The sequence below is a fragment of the Calypte anna genome, chromosome 4B, assembly GCF_003957555.1.
Source record: "Calypte anna isolate BGI_N300 chromosome 4B, bCalAnn1_v1.p, whole genome shotgun sequence".
Taxonomy (NCBI): domain Eukaryota; kingdom Metazoa; phylum Chordata; class Aves; order Apodiformes; family Trochilidae; genus Calypte; species Calypte anna.
This window is the reverse complement of record NC_044249.1, coordinates 5,598,552-5,619,631: the sequence shown is the minus strand read 5'-3', so window position 1 is coordinate 5,619,631 and position 21,080 is coordinate 5,598,552. Positions and strand designations below refer to the sequence as shown.

The 21,080-nt window shown below is 42.0% G+C and overlaps 1 protein-coding gene across 4 annotated transcripts in view; it reads left to right on the top strand.

The window, feature by feature from the left end:
• The first annotated feature begins 729 nt into the window (after window positions 1-729).
• Window positions 730-21,080, top strand: part of TBC1D9 (TBC1 domain family member 9) — a 44,944-nt gene continuing 24,593 nt past the window's right edge. For all 4 annotated transcript variants that reach the window (XM_030450550.1, XM_030450551.1, XM_030450548.1 and 1 more), the window contains exons 1-4: window positions 730-917; window positions 14,784-14,894; window positions 18,775-18,893; window positions 20,464-20,692. In XM_030450550.1, the coding sequence (XP_030306410.1) occupies window positions 791-917; window positions 14,784-14,894; window positions 18,775-18,893; window positions 20,464-20,692 (586 nt within the window). In that variant the 5' untranslated portion in view covers window positions 730-790. The remainder of the gene's footprint in view (window positions 918-14,783; window positions 14,895-18,774; window positions 18,894-20,463; window positions 20,693-21,080) is intronic.

The window sequence follows — 21,080 nt, the reverse complement described above, 5'->3', positions numbered from 1 at the left end:
AGGCAACTCTGCCAGTGCCTCACCAGCCTCACCGGAAAGAATTTATTCCTAAAACCCAACCTAAATCTACCCTCTTTTAGCTTAAAATCGTTACCTCTCATCCTATCCTTACAAACCCCTGACTTTCGAAGCAGGCACTGGAAAAACGGATGCAGCCATCCCTCCCCCCCCCGCAGATTAACGCCAAGGACGGACCCGCAACTGAAGGGGCAAAACCCTCCCGGTCCCCCCCGATGCATGCGGGGGACGGCGGCGCAGGGGCGGCCTTTCCACCCAAGGAACGTTCGGTACCGACGAACCGGCCCCGCGGAGGGAACCGGCGGCCGGGGCGCGCAGCCCCGCAGCCCCGCCCCCCGGCACTGCCCCACCGCGCGCGCAGGTGCGGGGAGTGCGGGAGCGCCGTCCCCCCCCCTCCTCCCCCCCGGGCAGCGCCGGGACCAGGCGCTGCGTGCTGCCGGCGTCCTCCTCCTCTTCTTCCTCCTCCTCTTCTTCCTCCTCCGCCACTGCCACCGCCGCCGCCCTACACACCACCCTCTCCCTCCTCCTGGGCCCTTCTGCCCCGCATCCGCGCCCGGCGCTGGGCGGGGAAGCGTCGGAAGCCGTGAAGGAGGAAGAGGAGGGGGGTATGCGGTTGCCACCCCTCCGGCCTGAGCCCACCGGTGTCCGCGGAGCTGCGCCGTCCTCCGCGGCGCTCGGGCATGGTGGCGTCTGATGCGGAGGGTACGTGCGTGAGTCACCGCGGCCCGCAGGCAGGCAGCCGGTCGGGCCGGCCTCTCTATGCGCTGGGAGCATGTGGGTGAACCCCGAGGAGGTGCTGCTGGCGAACGCCCTGTGGGTGACGGAGCGAGCCAACCCTTACTTCATCCTCCAGAGGAGGAAGGGGCACGGAGGAGATGGCGGCGGCGGGGGACTGGCAGGTAAGGGCGGCGGTGGCTGCCGGGGCCCCGGGTAGGGGAGGGTGGAGATGGGCAGCGTTTCTTAGAGGTTCCTTGGTGGTGGCCGTGGGTCCCTGCCCCACAGAACAGCCCCGGGGCTGCTGGGGACCCTCCCCGCTCCTCAGCACCTTTAGCGGGCGGTGCGGGGAAGCCGCGGTCCCGCGGAGGCCGAGGGCATCAGGGCAGCAGCCGCCGCCCTCGGGCTTGGTGTTCGGCTGCCTGTGGAAAACGCGAAGGTTTCCCGGAGGATTTGCGTGCTGCAAAGCCTTGTGGTGCGGTGTCCGATGCCTTCATACATCAGGGTGTGACGCGTCCGGGTTCTCGGACGATTTTTTGGGTTTTAAACCGCTAATACAGGTTGCTTGGAATAAGACCGAGTTGTAATTCACAAAGGCGTGATGTGAGAAGGGATTTGCGTTGGCTTCTCTGTATTTTATTTTTTTTTTAAATGCCCTTGCAATGGATGTTCCCTGAATGCTTTGCTATTGAGTGCTGCAACTTGAGATGATTTTTAGCTGTTTGGGTCATTAAATGGTTTGGGTTGGAAAGGGACCTTAAAGGTCATCCAGTTCCACCCCTCTCCCAGGTACAGGGACACCTTCCACTAGACCAGGCTGCTCAAAGCCCCATCCAGCCTGGCCTTGCACTAAAGATCCCCCCAGAGCTTTTTGTTCTCCAGGCTTAACAAACCTAACTCTCTCAGCCTGTCTTTATAGGAAAGCTGCTCCTTTAGCATCTTTACAATACTGTGTATACACATTTGTGAAGACCTTTCATCATTTTTGGTTAATGTTTATGTATTTTTAGGAAACTGGAGGTACAGAACCCAGTGGTGTTACACCAGTCCCTCTGGAATTGACAGAAAATACTCTCATTCTCTGAAAAGCTGTGGTTTCTTTTGGGGACTTTTTACAAGAACATGTAGCAGGAAGGTAACAGAGAGTGGTTTGAAGATGAAAGAGGGTAGATTTATATTAAACATTAGGAAGAAATCCTTTCCTCTTGGGGTGATGAGACCCTGGGACAGGTTGTGCAGAGTTTTGTGTGCCCTCTCCTTGGAACTGTTCAAGGCCAGGTTGGATGGAGCTTTGAGAAACCTCCTCTAGTGAGAGGTGTGGAACTAGGGGACATGGAACTAGATGAGTTTTAAAGGTCCCTTCCAACCCAAACCATTCTGTGTTTACCCACTTGTATAGCACCTAATTGTTCAGGCTAATCAAAAGAAGCATATGGGCTACCTCTATCTTTGGTTCAAGGTCCTGTGTGTATTTGCCAGGAGATTAAGTGTTTCTTCAGCCTCTGAATGCTCTATGGACTTGTAAACAATCTATAACCTAAACTAATGCCCCACTGGAAGATGTGTTTTCACGTAGGCTCTGGAGGTCCTGTTCTCTACAATGTTGTATACTGATAAACAACCTCATTTCTGCATGAAAAATGACCAGCAGCCACTCCATGGTGGCTGTAGATTATAAAATAAAATAATAATCAAATAAAAATTTGAATTATGGACCACCCTGGGAAATCCATAAAAAGGATGCCTTGCCTTACAAGTTCACCCTTGCTGTATTTACTGAGAAATTCTTTGTAGACTCTGCTTTCATAGATTCCCTCCTAACCTCTGTGTAAGGGGTCTGACAAGGTGTTTTTATATATTTCTGAGTTGATTTTTTTAATTAGAGATCATCTGAGGTAATTTGCCCAACACTTCTCAGTTACTGGGGAAATGTTCTGAGAATTGGGGATTTTCTCTTCAACCTGTCTGCATAGTACATCTGTATCTCATCCTTCTTGTAGCTGTACATACAAAAACCTGATTGATGATAGCACTGTACAGACTGATCACTTTTGAAGCTTTATTCCTTGAGTGAGAGTAGGATTCATAAATGTGCTCTCCTTTTATTTTTTTTTTGGTGAAGGACAGATAAGACAGCAGCAGTTCAGAATACAGAACTAGTTCTGCCTTTGTTCCTAAATTTTTTTCCCCCTTGGAATATTTCTGTGCATTTTATCCATTATGTTAATATATGAACTATGGCAAATATGATTCAGAATGCACATATTCTATGTGTGTTGAAAACTGCTTTCCATCCAGGTTCTATTAATGTCTGTGCTTTGCTGAGTATTGCTGCCACTGTGGCACTGAGACAGTAGCAGCAAGTAGCTAAGAAATATCCAGGGGTTTGGTTTGGATGGGCAAGAGATGGAAAAAAGTTGTGGTTTTTTTCACTGTGTTGCCAGAGGGATAACTAAACAAACCCCCATGGCTAGCATGCAGAAAGCTCTTGGTGCTGGCAGTATGTAAAGGGCTGTATGGGAACTTGTCAGACATGTGCCATTTTGTGCACAAAAGTTTTTTTTTTTCAGTGGTCAACAAAAGGTGGGAAGAAAGGAAGGGATGTAGCAATCCTGGCCACTGCCAGCTTGATGGGCATATTAATAAATGAAATTTTGGATTATTTGTTTTTCATGGAAATGGGGAAATTTTACCCTGGTTGCTCTACCAGCTGTGGTCTGCCCATTCAGTGAGGTTTAAGGCAGGTGAAGGAAGCCAATGGATTGTTCTTTGTAGGCAAGATTGATTAAAAGCAAGGTTTTGAGGGGACTGAGGTGATTCTGGAGGCTCAGAATAAGTAAATCTGCTGAAACAGACACCAGGGTACATTGTGATCGTGATAGCATCTAGGGTGACCCTGTGGGAAGTTCTGTAGGTGACAATGATACAACTCTCCTGACAGAGGTGGAGGTTATCTGGTTGAAAGAAAAAGAAAAAAGAACCTTTTATGGGTTTCCTGGGTTTTGTTGGGGTTTTTTTGTTGTTATTGTGGGGTTTGGTTTTTTGTTTGTTTGTTTTTTCTTGGTTGCTGTTTGGAATAATTTTTTTCTTGTGAGTTTGTTTGGGTTTTGTTTGTTTTGGCAGGTTTTTTTCCCCTTATTTGCCCCTTCTTTAGTGACATAATACAGAAACTTGCTCGGATAGAATATAAAGTTAGCTACCCATGAATGTGGTGTAAAATTTGGCCTGATTACTCTGTGGGAACCAAATGATGTGTCCTTAAATTTGACCAGAAATTTTGTATGCTACATTTTTCACTGTGGTGGGAATAGTCTGAATTTCTATATACAAGAGAGAATCTTAATATTACTGTCCTTTTTTTTTTTTGATCTACCTTCTGTTGACTTGTACTGTCTCATTATTGACTCTTGAAGCAATTTGTCTTTAATTGTAGGGTGACTTTCAGTTTGATGAGACTTGGTCAGATGAGATGGGTTCACTGTGTAACTGAAGTGGTTTGGAATGAGGGGGGGGTGAAAGGCTTCCCAAATAGTTTATGTAGACTTTGGGTTGGTGAAAGGCATTTTTGGTGGCTTTCTGTTGAAGCAGAAGAGCAGTACTTGTGTTAGTGTTCTCCAGGATCCACTCTGAGAGCAGCAACTTTTTGCTGGGAAAGGAATATTTGTCACTTTGGGGGAAAATGTGTGAAAAATCAGCCCTTTCTGCACTGATTCTCCTCTCTTAGCCTAGATTGATGTAACGTAGTTGAATAAAGAAGTCCCTCTTACTTAAATATGTGTTTGAACACTGGAGACATTTTCTTCTCTTTTTCAAGTATTAGATGATAAGTTAGAAGAATGATGATCTTAAGTTTTGGGGCAGCACCTAATTAGTGAATCCCTACAATTAATTTCTGCTAAGGAAATGGATCTGATTTATAGTTTACTTAAGAGACACAGCAGTGTGGTTCCATTTTTATATTGAACTAAGTTCTGGGCTCTTAAATGATTGGATCTATGTCAGTCCCAGTCACTTCAGTGGGACTTCTGTTTGTAAGCTTGCCTTAATAGAAGGGTCCTTTGGGTTTCTTTTCCTTTTTAACAGAAGAAAAATGGGCAAGACTTGTACATTGGATTTTAAATTGGATTTTCATAGCTGTTCTGCACACTCACAGTATCTTGCATCATTGCACTAATCTTCCAAGTTAATACCAAAGAAGCTTTTCTGCTTTAAAAGTATTTGATGGTTGATGAGCTTTCTCCATAATGAAATTATTTCATGCCTTGCACATAATGCCTTGCTTGTGTTTTGCTTGTGTGTGACCCCCACTCAGTAATTTCAGCAGAAAGTCTTTTCTTTTGTCTTTGTAGTTTTCTCAAAGATATCTGCTGGGTTTAGTCCTCTCTCTTTCACACCTATTCTGCTTCCTGCTTGTCAGCTCCCTTCCCAGGGAGGAAAAAATTCCTTCTCCAGGGGGATCCAGTGTCTTACATGAAAATCAGCTGAAGCAGAGACATTTGGATTCTGATCTCTCCCATCATTTGGGCACCGTGCCTCCTGTATTACTGTCCTGGTTGTAAGGACCTTGAGCATGTCATAAAGATTATAAATAACTAAAAGGTGTGGGTCCTTTAGTTATTAAATATATCTTACCATCTGATACAACAAATAGGATAAAGACTGACTCTATAGTGTGGGAATGCCTGCCAAGCTCTTATTTGGCAACAATTCCAGCAAGGAACTAATGCAATAGCTGACAGCAAAGCATTATATTCATGTAGAGCCTTATAGCAAGGGAGTTGAGGGTGGGGTATGATCAGCTTATGCTTCTTCTGCACATGTACATTTGTCTGTGAAGATGAAATTTTAGTAATGTTTAAAATGTTATTGCAAGGTCTTTTTTGAATCCCAAGACAAATTCATTGTTCTTAGCTTGCAATAGCTGGTTTTGGGAGTGAAGTATTTTTGCAGATAAGGTATTTATGCTTACAGCTGGGACAAGAGTGTCTATGTGAGAGATTTAGGATGAGTTTGTAAATACATGACATGTTGCCAAAGATGATTCAAATGTTTAAGCAGAAGAGAGCAGATGGAAATTTGCTTACTTCGGGTGATAAAACAAATTAAGTACTATTTTTCTCCCTAGATATTTTTGCAGAAGGGAGAGGTCTCTCATGTAATTTCCACACTGGAAGGGCAGAAAGGAGAGGTTCTGAGCTTGGCTGCTAGATGCAAGCCTTCAATGTAAGATAATTTTTAATGTTTAATATGTGACAGTGTTCTAACTCAGAACACTTCTCTGCAGCCTTGCTTGACAACAGAATTAGTAACTCAGATTTAGAGGTAATTTTCTATTTTGCTCTCCACCTCTCAGTTCAGAGGGTTGACAGATTGCTTGAAAACCTGTTTATATCTAAGATTTAGAAAAGCTTTTGTGCAATATATCATCTTCCTGATGAAAGGATGGTACATGCTTTAACAAACTTGACGCTTTCTGTCCTCGTTGATTCGAGCAGTTGGGATTTTGCGTGTCAGACTTGGTACACTGGAGTAGAAAGCATCTGCTTTCTGGTACTTGAAATACAGCATTTATCAAAGTAGATGCAATTAGCATGACTGACCCAAGTGGTCCCCTTTCCATGGTAATTTTGGAATCTTTTGCTCCACTCTGCCATTTACTATTACCCCACATCTGCCCTGATGCTGCTGAGCTGCTTGCTGGGATCTGCTCTGGGTGTGTTCTTCACACCAGGAGATTTCCACTTCAAGAGGACTCACAGATCTCTAGGGTTGAACTGGTGTTTGATTCTCCAGATTGAGCCACCAGTTGAATTCCCAGATACTTTCCCAGATGCCTCACTGGAAGGTTCCTCATTTCCTGCCCAGCAGACACAGTGCCTGAGATGCTGCTCAATGTGGCTGTGGTTTCTGTACTCTAATGCTTCTTGGTCCAAGTTCTTGATGTTATTTCAGATGTTACTTTATCTTTTACACTTTGAATAGAGTGACCCTGAGCTGTCATTTGCCATTTTTGCCTTCTGCTGTAACAGTATCACTTTTTTAACACCTGGAATTCAAGGATGGCTTCCTAGTTCTCCCAGGATCTCTTTATGCTGTTGGAAATGTCACACAGGATCACAGTCTAGTAAGCAAGAGATGTGTAGGCCACATAGTAATTTGCTGCATTATACCAGAGTTTGTATTGCTTTCAGGGGGGTTCTGTCTTTATTTATAACATTTATTTGTTGGTTAGAGTCACTTTACAATTGGTTGTCTCAGTTCACCAGTAATGGTTTTGGGTTTTGTTTTGGTTGGGGTTTTTTTTTTTTTTTTCAATTGCTCATTCTTCCTTGATTTGTTCTTTAATCTTCCCTAGTTTATCTGAATCTTATGTTGGTGTAGATGTAGTTGATTTAAATTTTATTCTTGGATAAAATCTGTTTCATTTGCTTATGCTACTCAGAGTGAGTGTGATATGTAGAAAGAATTAGTTTTGAGTGCAATTCTGTCACTTCTCTTCTGTTTCCATCAATGGTATTTGATCATGCGTTCCTGTAAGTGATGGTTCGGTTTGTTGTGGGGGGTTTTTTTGTTGGGTTTTTTTTTTTTTTACAAACTTATGCTAAATGTTTGTATCCTACCTTGCAGAAATTCAACTCCATCTGTATTCTTCTGTTGGCTTCCCCTATCATTCCATGTAGTCTGAAGTGATTTACATGTAATACATAGAGTGGGATTTTTTTTTCACATGTGTTTATTTGAGGGTTTTTTTTTCAAAATATCAGTTTCCTCTGTGTTCATATCTTCACAGATCTGTAACTGTCCAGCCTGAACTTATGGCTGGGCAAATCAGTGCTCTATAAAACTGAGTTGGTACAAAGAGAGCAGCAAAGGTGGGCACTGGGGGGGGACACTTAACAAATCTTTATTTCAGAGGAAGAATTTGGTTTTTTCTGTGTAACACATTGCAGGTCCATTTAGGCCAATGCTGTACAACCCACCTAAAAAGACAGTTATCAAATAACTATTTAGAGGTTATTTTGCTGTCATTTAAATGAATGAGAACCTACAAACAAAAACTGTATAACCCATCATAAAGTGGTGTTCACAAGAAAGGGGTTATTTTCATACTTTTATGGATACTGTTCCCAGGATTCAAAGTTTAACAGTAGTGTATAATACTTACTTTTAATTTAGGCTCTCCCCTGAAATGAAATCAAGTCAAATTGACCCTCCCCTTTAAAAGGATTCATCCATAATGTTACCCGTGGAGTTCAGATTGTTGCTCTGGGTTGAGTTTGGACAGAGAAGGAGCTGGCTGAGCTCATCCTGTAAGAAAAAATGAGAAAATCACATGGAATGTCTTCAGAAAGAATGAAAGAGTGATGCTTCATCACAGTTACTACCAAAAGCAATAGCTTGTACATTTTAGCTGTGTGTTGTTACAGGTTATTGTAACACTGAAAGTTTAGGAGAGTTTATTCATTGTTCATGCAGCCAACATAAAACTGGGTGCTCAGGGTGCAAATATGACCAAAGTTGACCCTATGGTGTGGGGCTTTCTTAGAAATCAGCTGAGGTGTATAATACTTATAGGTCCCTTGGGTGTTCCAGTTTTCTGAGCAGAGCTGATGATGTGTCCGTCTGACTGCAGTGGGAAGAGCAGAGCTCCTCAGCACACTGTAAATGTTGGGAGCTGTTCAGGCAGTGTGTGTGGCATCCAGGGCTGGAATGTCACAAGGCCTGTTTTGAAAACTTCTTCCCAATGCCACATGACAGGGCAAGGCGTCCTCATTGCAGTGTTGAGCTCATCCACAAATAAGCTGCTGGCATCCTTGGGACTGTTTGAGTGATGGATCATGAGTCCAGGAGTCATGGTCAGACTGATGTTAAATCCTAGCTCTGTTGGTGGGTGTACTGCTGCATTTGCTCTGGATGCTGAATAGATGTATGCTGTTTGGTGAGGCATTTTGGGGATAAAAATCTCTTAGCAGGTGGTGTCTTGAGAGGCTGTCAGGCTAGAGAGAATATAGAGCTGGGAGAAGAAGGATATGGCAGGGTTGTGCTCTCAGGAGGCAGGTGAAGGATGCATGCTTGTCATCTGGCAAAGTGTAGGAGGGGAGGATGTCCCTGGTTGTCTCAGGCACAACAGTGGCACCAAGGAGTGATCTCCTGCCAGCTCTGAGCAAGGTTTGATGCAGGTTGGGTGTTACACTGAGGAATGGATGTGATGTTGGAGGTCACTGAGTGTGAGGACTGCAGGGTTAAAGCTGAGTGATGCTGTGATGCTGCCCTGAGATTTTTGTGCTGCTTATAATTTTTCAGGTCAGAAATGTCATTATTATCCTTAATAAACAATAAAGAAATCAGCTTTAGTGTTTCAGTAAAAGGTGCTAGAGGATAATCCAGGTTTTCACTTTTGAATATGTAATCCAATTTACTTTGAGAAGCCCTGAGGGGTTGATCAGGTAAAACACCACGGGCTCCCAAACCTGATAATAAGATTGCTGTCAGGGGGACTGTAGAAAAATGGTAAATGCTACCTGTGTGTATTTAAGTCACAAAAAACCCCAAGTAAAATTACTTGTTTTATTTAAATCAAAGTGTAACTTTTTCTGAAAGAGGATTACTGTTTGTCAGTAAATAAATCCTTCCTTGTAACAAGGATTGCTCGTGTGTAAGGTGCATAAACTTGCTTTTCCTTTAAAAACACCAGTAATTGGTGTTTTGTGAAGAATCTTGAAAATTCTTATGAAAGATTTTTTAAAAAAAATCTTAAATTTTAAAAGAGATACAAGAAATATTTGTGCAGCAAAGGGCTGGGCCACTGATAGCCAAACAGCTGGTAACAGCACGACTTAAGTACAGGTATTTGAGTCCATAACCTCTAAAGGATGTGTGTTTTCAGAGGTAATGAGTGGCTTACCATGTACTCAGTGTCTTGCTTCATCCCTTGATTTCATTAAGAGTTGTGGGCGATCAGTGATAAGCCTGGACTCTAAACCATGTGGGGTGTTCATCCCCAAAGAGCAGAGAGTGCAGTGATGCTCAGAGGAGTTAACTGGCTGGATCAATTGGCTTGGTTTTCAAATCAAATGCCTTACCTTTCTGGAAAAGATTCCTTGGTGAGGTAGAATTTGACTTAAAGGGAAGCCTGTCTGATGCAGGAGGTCCTGTGGTCAGGCTTCCTGTGGTCATAATCCCATCTAGCAAAAACCAGTTTGGGAATGGGTCGCCAGTGTACAAATGCTGATACAATATATAATTATGGGATGAAGAAATATCTGTATACTCTGTGCAATAGTTTTAGGCTCCCTGTACTACTTATGACTAAATGTGAGGGACGGTGGTCAGCTAAGTAATCTGTAGGATGATTTCCTCCTTCTGCATGAATTGCATTGAGTAACTGAACCTGTTCCTGTCATACCCCCCCTCTAGAGGACTGGGTGGCCTTCCAGTAACATGATGCAACATAAATTGCCCAGATCCCCAAGCCACTTGTGGCTTTATATTCCCTGGTTTCAGATAGTACATTTCTCTGTTTTTCCTCTGCTAATACCTATATTTTACAGAAAATAACTTATGGAACAATTTTCTGGACCTTTGCTTTAGGATACAATATTCCAAAAGAGGAAGCTGACTTTATTCAAAAAGTTTTATCAAGCAAAATGAAGGGGTTATCTCTCCCTTTTCCCTCCTGCCCCCATATATCAGTATGGTTGCTCTAGATAGTTGGTATTTAATTAGACTCTTCCTTGGTATAAAGTTATATCTGCTTGGGTGGCTTGAGGATCAGGGCTGTCATTAATTAGCCAGATGCTAATCCCATAAACTTTAACACGTGCTTTAAACCTTTGCTCATGGAAGCTGCTCACTTGAGCAAGGGCTTGCAGATTTAGTATTTATTTTTCCTTCCCTTCACTATGTAGCCAGAAACCTGATGGAATAATGGGGGGGGGAATTGCAGTCAGTAAAGTCTCATGATTTGTTGCCTGGGTAATTCTCTGGCTCTTGCCCAAGGACCAGTCTAATCTCAGGAAAGTGATTCTTTGCTGCCTTTTCTGTTTCTATAGAAACTTTGTTACTTATATCTTAATCATGTGTCCCAAGGCACTTGCTATATGAAGAATTAATGAAGATAATTAAATTATTTTATCTATTGTGATCCCTTTGTTTGGAAATTTCTTGGAGAGATTATCAGTTTGACTTGCTGTGATTTCACTCTGGTTGCATCACATGTCTGGATTATAACAAAAAATCCAAAACACCCAAACCCAAAAACCAGTGCTGACCTATGATGCAAAATGAAACAGCACCTGACAGTGGTCAGGGGTAGTTGCATCATTTCAGGGGTAAATGTTAATTAGTAATATGGGTAATTAAATTGTTGATATATATAAAACCACTTTTTTTTTAATACTGCATATATCACCTATTGAAACAGCTGTTTGAGAAGTAAAATTTTACTGCTGCAGTTATGTTGGTAAGCTAGACCTCTGCATTCCATGGGGTCTTCTGGAGTTCTATGAATTCTTATTCTTGAATATCACAGCATGGATGTTTCCACAACCTTTTTCCATTGCTAAAAAGGCACTGGGCAGCTCCTACTTACTGCACCAGTGGAGAGTATTCTTTCTTTTATTTTCTTTTCCTTATCTACCTCCCATCCAGGGGCTGTTCCCCCTTGGTTTGGTTTGTTTCTAGTGCTCTCCACATTTCTTGAATCCACTGCTTTGTCCTGCATTATTTCAGTTTTGTGAGCCAAGGGGATGTTCCTCTCCAGCCTCCTGTATCTCAGGGATGGGAACCTCCTCTTTGCTTGGATTTTGCTGCACACAACTATAGAATCATAGAATTGGCTGGGTTGGAAGGGACCTCAGAGATCATCGAGTCCAACCCTTTTACCACCGTTGCGGTTGCTAGACCATGGCACTGAGTGCCACATCCAGTCTCTTTTGAAATATCTCCAGACATGGAGAATCCACTACTTCCCTGGGCAGCCCATTCCAATGTCTGATCACCCTCTCCAGAAAGAAATTCTTTCTGATCTCCAACCTAAACCTCCCCTGGCACAACTTGAGACCCTGCCCTCTTGTCTTGCTGAGAGTTGTCTGGGAAAAGAGCCCAACCCCCCCCTGGCTCCAACCTCCTTTCAGGGAGTTGGAGAGAGTGATGAGGTCTCCCCTGAGCCTCCTCTTCTCCAGCCTCAACACCCCCAGCTCCCTCAGCCTCTCTTCATAGGGTCTGTGCTCGAGTCCCTTCACCAGCCTGGTTGCCCTCCTTTGGACCTGCTCCAGGACCTCAATATCCTTCCTGAACTGAGGGGCCCAGAACTGGACACAGGACTCGAGGTAATAGTTTTGTTCTGGCTCCCTGACCTTACCTGTGCATCCCAGTTTTTACAGCAGTGGCCTCCAAGTGGCAGAATTGGCTGGCAGGACCACCCAGCTGCCCCCAAATTCAGCAGTGCAGCAGGAGTAATGAAAGAAACAGATTTCTAAAGATTCCAGGGACTTGACAGCATATTTGTACCTCAGAGAATCTTACATTTGGCCAGCATACAATTTTCTTTAGATATTACATCATGCCTATTGCATGTTTAGTGCTGCCAGTGGACATGTGAACCTGCAAAGCATGAAGAATTTTTGGCAGAGGCCTTGCTAGATGTTTGCAGAAAATCTGGGTGATAAACACATTGCCTTGGTCTGCACTCCATTTAACCAATAGTGAGCCCAGTTTGAGGATTTCAGGATCTTTGCCTGTGATTGAACCACACACATATTCTCCAGACCAGAGCCACTCTGATTTTGTGAAGTTTAGAGTGAAAAGGATATTTGACAGCAAAAAAAAAAAAAAAAAAAGTTTAAGGGAACATAAAACCTACTTCAGCATCCTCAGTTTAAAAGGAGTCAAAGTGTATTTAGGAGGAGGGATGGTGTAGGATTGATCAGAGGCAGCTTGTCAGTGTACACTATGATGTGAAAACACATGAGAAATGAGGGATTAGGATGGCAATAGGAAAATATAAAGCTAGTTAGGCTAATGAATGTTGGGGAATTTTATATTAGTACTTTGTGTTCATACCCTGTAATCAGCAGATAGCTCCCTAATTCTTCTTACTAATGACCTGGTGTTGTGTTCAGACTTGATTATTGTGTATTTCAGAATTTTTTGGATTTAAAAGCATTGGATATTAATGCATCGGGCAGGAAGAAACTGTTATTGATCTGGCCTGTGAAAATCTGTATAAACCAAAATACAAATGGAAAACATTCAATAAGGGAATCACTGGCAGGCTGGGTGTTTCCAAATGTCAGTTTCAGTTCAGATTTAAGGGATCTACTAAAATGGAAAAAGGGTTGTACTTCTGTATCTTTGTGATGCATAAAGGAAATCTGAAAGAAGAACAGCAAGGCAAGCAGTTTGCTGTATCAGCTGTGACAGTGCAGAATGAAGAACTAATAAAACTATCACATTAAAAGATGAAAACAGTCACTTGAAAGGAGAAGAGGATTTTAATTGGAGTGTTTTTAAAGTGGTTTTTTGGGTGCATGTAATTTATTTCAGCTGTTAAAAAAACAATTTCCACCCCAATAAGCAGTTGCAATAAAAAAAAATTTTTCCAAAGTTCATCCATTCGTTTTCAACATCTCATCTCATCTGCTGAGAAGCTCAGTGTGAGAATCTAAATCTGACATTTCTACAGGGGAGATGAAAATTCTTTCATAGAATCATAGAATTGGCTGGGTTGGAAGGGACCTCAGAGATCATCAAGTCCAACCCTTGATCCACTCCCACTGCAGTTCCCAGCCCATGGCACTGAGTGCCACATCCAGTCTCTTTTGAAATATCTCCAGACACGGAGAATCCACTACTTCCCTGGGCAGCCCATTCCAATGGCTGATCACCCTCTCCAGAAAGAAATTCTTTCTCATCTCCAACCTAAACCTCCCCTGGCACAACTTGAGACCCTGCCCTCTTGTCTTGTTGAAAGTCGCCTGGCAAAAGAGCCCAACCCCCCCCCTGGCTCCAACCTCCTTTCAGGGAGTTGTAGAGAGTGATGAGGTCTCCCCTGAGCCTCCTCTTCTCCAGCCTCAACACCCCCAGCTCCCTCAGCCCTTCCTCACAGGACTTGTGCTGGATCCCTTCACAGCCTCCTTGCTCTTCTCTGGACCTGCTCCAGCACCTCAATCTCCTTCCTGAGCTGAGGGGCCCAGAACTGGACACAGGACTCAAGCTGTGGCCTCCCCAGGGCTGAGCACAAGGGCAGAATCCCTTCCCTGGACCTGCTGGCCACGCTGTTCCTTTGTGGAAGTGGGGAAAAATTTTAAACTTTTAAAAATAAATAGGGCTTCTTGTGGGAGAGGGTTTGGGAGTTTCGTGTTTTGGGTTTTTGTATACTTTCTTATTTGAATCGGATCTAGAATTTAAGGAAAATATAGTGAGGAATTATTGGTAGCATTTGGTATGCAGCTGTTGATGGCCCCCTTAATAGCAAAGAATTTCCAAAGCTGCTTTAAGAAAACAGTCTGGCTTTGTCTTTCATTGGTATCCTTCCAGCTGAAACCCAGCTTGACTGTAAGGCATCTTGATCCTTTCTGCTCTAAGGAATCAGACCATTAAGTAGCATAATTATTTTTGCTGGAAGCATTAGTTTTTCCCAGCTGACATTTGAGTTTTGAAGTCTTCTAGGCTGCCTTGTCTGGGATGGTGTTTTTGTTGTTGGCTTGGTTTTCCCAGGGCTGCCAACAATATAGGAAACACAGGAAAGAACTAAATAACTTTTAAACATTATGTTACAAAACAGCTGCCTTCTGCTTTGCTTCAGTTCATCTGCCTTTGTGCTGCAATTGATGCGTATTGAAGAGCTTAAATTTTATTTAATCTTTAAGATTTTTCACTCTCAACAGAGTTGAGACACAACACGAGGCAACAAGTGTGGGGCTGAATTCATAGGTCTGCATTTTACTGTGGAGGGTGAAAAGGAAAGTGTGTGTGTAGCCTGTGAAGCCTCCTCCTATGTGATCTTGGCTGATCCATCACTGTACTCACCAGAATTTTTTATTCCTTAGGTCTCCTTGTGGGCACTCTGGATGTTGTGTTGGACTCCAGTGCCAGGGTGGCACCGTATCGAATCCTCTACCAAGCACCAGACTCCTTGGTCTATTGGACTATTGCCTGTGGTAAGGACAGACATCCTGACATGTGCATTTTGATTTTTCATTGATTTCTCTGCCACCTAACTAGCAGAGCATCCATACCTGCTGAGCACAGTCATTTCAGGACAAATCAGGCTTTTCATTTTTCATTTCAGGATGAAAACTTGCTCTAGGAGTTAAATTAAGAAGCTCCAGAGCTTCCAATATCCAGACCTTGAATGCCAGCATGTGTGTATTTGTGATACATTACTGAGTAAAACCAGAAATGGACATGGAGGGGGGAGAGAAGCTTCTGATTTTTCCCACCCTTCATCTCCCAAAGATCACATTTCCATACAAACAGTGTAGCATCCATCCCTCTTCCTTGGATGTTGTTCTTCATGCCCATGGCTCACCCCTCCAGCACTGCTAAAGTGCAGCATTCCTGAGTGATGGATGGGTCATCTCTGAAGGGGATGACAGGAGGAGTACCTGGGGTTTAGCCCCCAGATTATGCAGACAGGGCACCTGGCTTCTATTGAAATGAAAACTGGGAAGATAGTGCAACCCCAGCTCTCACCTGAGTTCTGAATATCATTGTGGCATTTCCTGGAGGCTGAGCTCAGTCTCCTCCAAGATGAAGAACATCTAGATACCAGGGATGCCCACTACTGGACATATACTTCAAGCAGTGTGTTCTCCTTCTAATTATGATGTACTCAGAAATTCAGCAAGGTGGTACTGGGCTTAATACAAAAATGGATGTTCTTACATAGATGCATTAACTCTGAAAAGTTTTGGTCTTTAAGGCTCAAACTTTGATGGATCTAACTGTAAGACAGCTTCTTCTGTCACTATATTAGTTGGTGAAATCAATGGAGTTTATATTTTGGTACATTAAATAGGATGTTTGCATGCATTGGATCCTATAAATGCCACATACTTAGTTCTGTGGTTAGATACCTACTGCAAGAAGCAGAAAGGATCCTACACCCAGCCCCTGGCTGTTTGCTAACTCCAACAGAAGTGTCTGAGGCTGAATGCAGAAGGTTGAGGTTATTCAGCTTTGATTTGCCACACTTAGAAGGTCAGATCCTCATTTTGATAGTATTGCTTTTCAGTCTCTGCAAGCAGAAACTTTGAACTGCAGCTCACCTGACACTGAAGTTTCAAACACTGTTTTAGGCAGCAGCCAGAACTCTGTTTGTCTGGAGTTAAAAAAGGGGAAGAGGACAAATTAGAAAGCATCCATGGCTGTCATCTCTAGGAGACTGGGAGCTTTCAGCACCCCCAGTGCTGCCTGACATTCAAAAATAGTAATTAACAAAGCTGTCAAGTTCTTCTAGTCTAGCAATGCCCTCTCGTCTGGGCCCATTCTTCTTTATTATTTGGATGACTTTTCCTCCAGACAAATTCCCTCTCTTGGGAAGGGAAAAAGAGGAGGAATGGATGAAGGTTTGCCATAGATCCAACTTGTGCAGTAACAAATAAACACTTCAGTCTGGAAACCTAAAAGGGAACAACTGGGGGCACAGATTTTTCTCTCTGTTTGCAGACTCCCTCCCCCAAAAAATGACACATTGCAAAGCTCTCAACAAAATATTTTTTCTTCTTCTGAATCCTGTGCACGTATTCAGAAATGAATTTGTACAAGTTTGTAGATATGCCATGCAGGTTTTCTTTAAGTACATTTGGAGGTTTTTTTGCATGGTACCTACAGATAGTTACTAATATTTGACCTAGCATGTGTCCTCAGATAACCAGGGGCACAAAATGGAAGATAGATGAGTTATGGCCCCATCATAAATAAATGTGTAGAAATTTATGCTGAACTGTGAAGCTTTTTTCTCTTCTATGACACACACTGCAGGTTTTATGTAGAATTACTGTACTCTGTTAACATTTAAGCAAGTTTTAATAAATGTGCTTTTCAATCATGAATCTTGAATTTAACTGAAATTGCTGAAGTATTTCTTGTATACTCCTTTCCCCTGTGAGTTAGAGATATTGCTTAATTTATCTAAAAAGCCAATGACAGCAAAATGGTGAGGGCTTCTGATATGCTGAGATAGGCAAAGACTTGTGTGTAGCAGAGTTAAAATAGACTTGTAGTTTATAACATTGCAGCAAAAGTGGTTTTTAATCCTGGGTAAAGAGAAAAGAAGGATGTGGACTGGAATGATGAACTGGGGTGTGGATTTTTGCCTGGTGTGTTGTTGATGAGCCTGGGAGAATAAAAAGCACAACAGGGGAGATGAAAACCAATGGAATCAATGAGATGGGTTGTTCCAGGCTGAGAATAATCATCCAAAACTCTTTCATAAGAAGTGGTCAGAAATAATTGATGAGTGGCAAAGAAGAAATAGGCTGCTTTAAGGAATAGTTGATGATGACTGTGTTTGCACTGCATTCAAGAGATGAGTGATTTTTCCAGTGACAGTCCAGTTTTATACACATAGCTCATGTATTTCAGCATTGCTTTTCAGAGCAGTGGAAAAGGCAAGAAGAAATAAATTGGTTTTCAGACCACCTCCTGAATTCCTGGAAGGTCTGGTTGAATCCAGCAGTTTTCAGGAGAAACAGCAGTTGTGCAATCGATTGCAGTTCTGGAATATTGGTTACATATGGGGGCTGTTCTGTGATGTGATGTATGGATCCATACTACAACTCCAATTGTGAAATTCCCCTGGAAGTTGTGCAGAATGTTGCATTGGGTTGCTTTGGTTGGGGCTGTGCAAAGCTCATTGCTGTAGGAAGAATATTTGTCCCCATTGTTTGTTGCTGAACAACAAGGGAAATAAATGGTTGTTTAGTGTGTCTTCAAAATGGTTGCATTGAGTTGCTCTAGAAACCATTGACATATTTGCAAACATGAGATACTCTGTGCCTGTAGTGAAGCTGAAGATGTTTTTAGCTACAGCTTCTTGTAATTTAACCTCTTTGAAATGGTTGCTTCACTTTGTTGTATTCTGTAGGGATGAGTTAGAAGGTATCTATATTTTCTTGCTAGTTCTGAGTAAAACAAGACAAATCTGTCTTGAACATGATGATAAAGTATTGATGCTATTTCCTTTCTTTTAATCTGCCTTCAGTTACAGACATTACCATGTGAACATTTCAACTTTGTTGTCTGAAAATACTTAAAAGTCAGGTTTAGACATAATTCTTTCAACATCGTTTTTTGGGGTCTCAAGCAAAACAAAAGCAAATACTTAAATATATGAATTCTGGTTCATACAAGCAGCTTTTCCATTCCTGTTCTGTACTGCTTTCCAGACTCTGTGTAAGCTGATTCCTGTGTACCCAAAGGTATCTCACTTGACTTTTGGTCTCCTAAGCCAAGTAGGCTCATTAAAGTTTAATTTATTCTTTCATCATTCACCTCTGACACAACCCTTTTCCCCTAAAAAGCCACAGCTTTCTTGGGCATCTTTCAGCACTGTTCTTTTCAGGAAGAGAGATTGTAAAAGACTGGTCAGGAAAATGATCCTTTTCAGCTTTTACTCTTGAAATTTTATCATTGCTTCATGATTTATAGATGTATATAATGGTGAAGAATTAGGAACCTATGGTAGAATATGCAACTTTTGGGGTTTTTTTGTTATTTCTAATAGGTGCAGGTAACTTTGTAATGTGACATTGGGCAACTGAGTGTCTTTTTTGTGGTTAGAATTATAAATGTAGGATTTTTTGCTTATGATGCTGACATAAGTAGTTTGCTCCTCACAGGATTATCTTGAAGATTGCTACCTGTCCTTTATGAAATTAAGGAGAAAAGTTTAGCATTTCCAGGGACAGAGCACCTGGTGAAATATTGCACTGCCAGTTACTGGCAAGTTTTAGTAGGTTTTTTATATCTAAGGGATGTTGACATTGGTAAATTATCTCTTTTGTGACTTTTTGTTGGTTTTTTATGTATACACAGGTTGTTCAAGGAAGGAAATCACTGAACACTGGGAATGGCTTGAGCAGAATTTATTGCAAACTCTCTCAATCTTTGAAAATGAGAATGACATAAATACATTTGTCAGAGGAAAAATACAGGTAGTTAAATATATTATTATAAATATTCTTAATGGTAAATGTTTCTATGGAAGGAAAACTGACTTGAATTCTAAACAGATTTGACCCTGAGGGTGCTCTGCTATTTTGAAGGAAAACCAGATGCTAAGTAGCAACATTTGTGTAAAAATGAGGGAAAATAGAATAACTACAGCAGTGTGGGGTTTTTAGTAATAATTAAATTACTACATAGGCAAGGCTTCAAGCAGTTTATGTTCTAAATTAGTTGCATTGTTGGTTCTGCTTTAAACTTTGACAGTTTTCCGTGTAGCTCCTTTTAAAGTATGTTTAATTTTAATTATTTTTCATGCATTGGTCACATAATGTGTCCTTAGCTCTTCCTGTTTAGTTCAGTCCTGTGGTGTTGACCTGGACACTTCACAGAGGTGTTAGGGGCTGCTGATTATTTTAGTGTTTGGATTTTGGTTGGTTTTACCAGAATTTCTTTCTCCCCTTATAGGAGAGATAGTAGACAAATGGGTAAAAAATATTTTATCCAGATTAAGAATTATCTATTAGTGGAGAATTGATTGTAAGCAAAATTATTGTACTTAGTTGTTGTGTATTCTAAGGATTGGCTTTGTTTCATTCCTCTTTTAACCTTCCATGTAGTAAATCAGCTGTCTTAAGAATCCCCTGGATGTTTTTGTTTTACTGGATAAGGGATCCAGATGATCATGGAAACACCTTCCACAAGAAGTCTTGAGACATGCAGTACTTCAAGGAAATTGTTACTTTTTCCAGTTGGACAAATATTAACTATTAATGGTGTTTTGCTGTCTTACATTCTGCATTCCATGTAAATACAGAGAAATTTGAAGGCAAGAGGTCACTTTGCTTGTTATAGCTGTAATCTAGAAGGCAATACAGAAGGTTCATAAAAAAGATTGGGAAAACAAGTTAATAGGCTAGGACTTGAGTATAGAACAGAGGGAACTGGAGGCTTTGGGGTATTGAAAAGCAGCTTTTCACCAGGCTGCTGCCACTTGACATTTGGTGAAGGTGCTCTGCACCTGAATGATGTTTCCATCCTGCCAGTTAACCTGATAGGTGATACTTCTTTATTTCCCTCTTGCTCTTTTGCTTAAACTCCACTAAGAGGGGTCATAAAAATAATTTGATATTTTACCTATTGAATAATATTTTTTTTTTCTTTTACTGTTTTAGAAGAAAATTTTCTGGTGAAGTTCCATCCCTGATTCCTCAGCATTTTTACATGGAAGGGGGAAACTGTTACAAATCACAGGTGCTTTACAGAGTTTCTAGGAGTACTTGAGATAAGCTGTTTAATTTAAAACAGGGTGGTTGATATTTGGTTGCTCTGGTTATAGGCAGGGAAGGGAGGAAGGTCATCAGAAAGGCAGCTTGAATAAACTGCTTGAATAAACGACATAGTAAGTATATAAGTGAAAGAATGAGCAGAGGAGTAAGAGATAAGCAACAGACTTTCTTGACATTGCAGTAAATGTGGCCTCTGGGCCAGACAGCAATGGGTATCTGATAGCTGATGGCATCTAACCTGCTGTGTGTGCTCCATCCACCCCCCACCTAGGGCATCATCGCTGAGTACAACAAAATCAATGGCATCAAGGAGGATGATGACACAGAAAAATTTAAGGAAGCCATAGTGAAATTTCAAAAGCTGTTTGGGATGCCAGAAGAAGAGAAACTGGTGAACTACTACTCCTGCAGCTACTGGAAGGGGAAGGTTCCCCGGCAGGGCTGGGTGTATCTCAGCATTAATCACCTTTGCTTTTACTCTTTCCTCATGGGCAGGGAAGGTATGTTCTGAATTTTTAGGAAATCTTCTCTAGTTTTTTTACTGCTGAACTGCTGGGTGTGCAAAGACACTGCTGAGGAAAAGAGGAGTGAGGAGCCTGATTGTGTGCTCGTTTCTTGTTTGGTTTTTATTTCTCAAAGTAGTTCTGTGTCAATCAATACCTGGGTATCATTTAGAGGCAGGGTTCACTTAGGGATTGTGCCCAAAAGGGAATAGGGATTGGATCATACCAGTTTGTGCTCCTTCTGCTCTTACACAGTCCTCCAGTACTACTCTTGGAGACTCTGCAACCTCAGATGCCACATTGACTCTTTTAAAAGATGCCAGAGCATCCCAAAGGGCTCAGAGGAGACCCAGGATCAAGAGCTACATAGTGTGGATGCAACCAG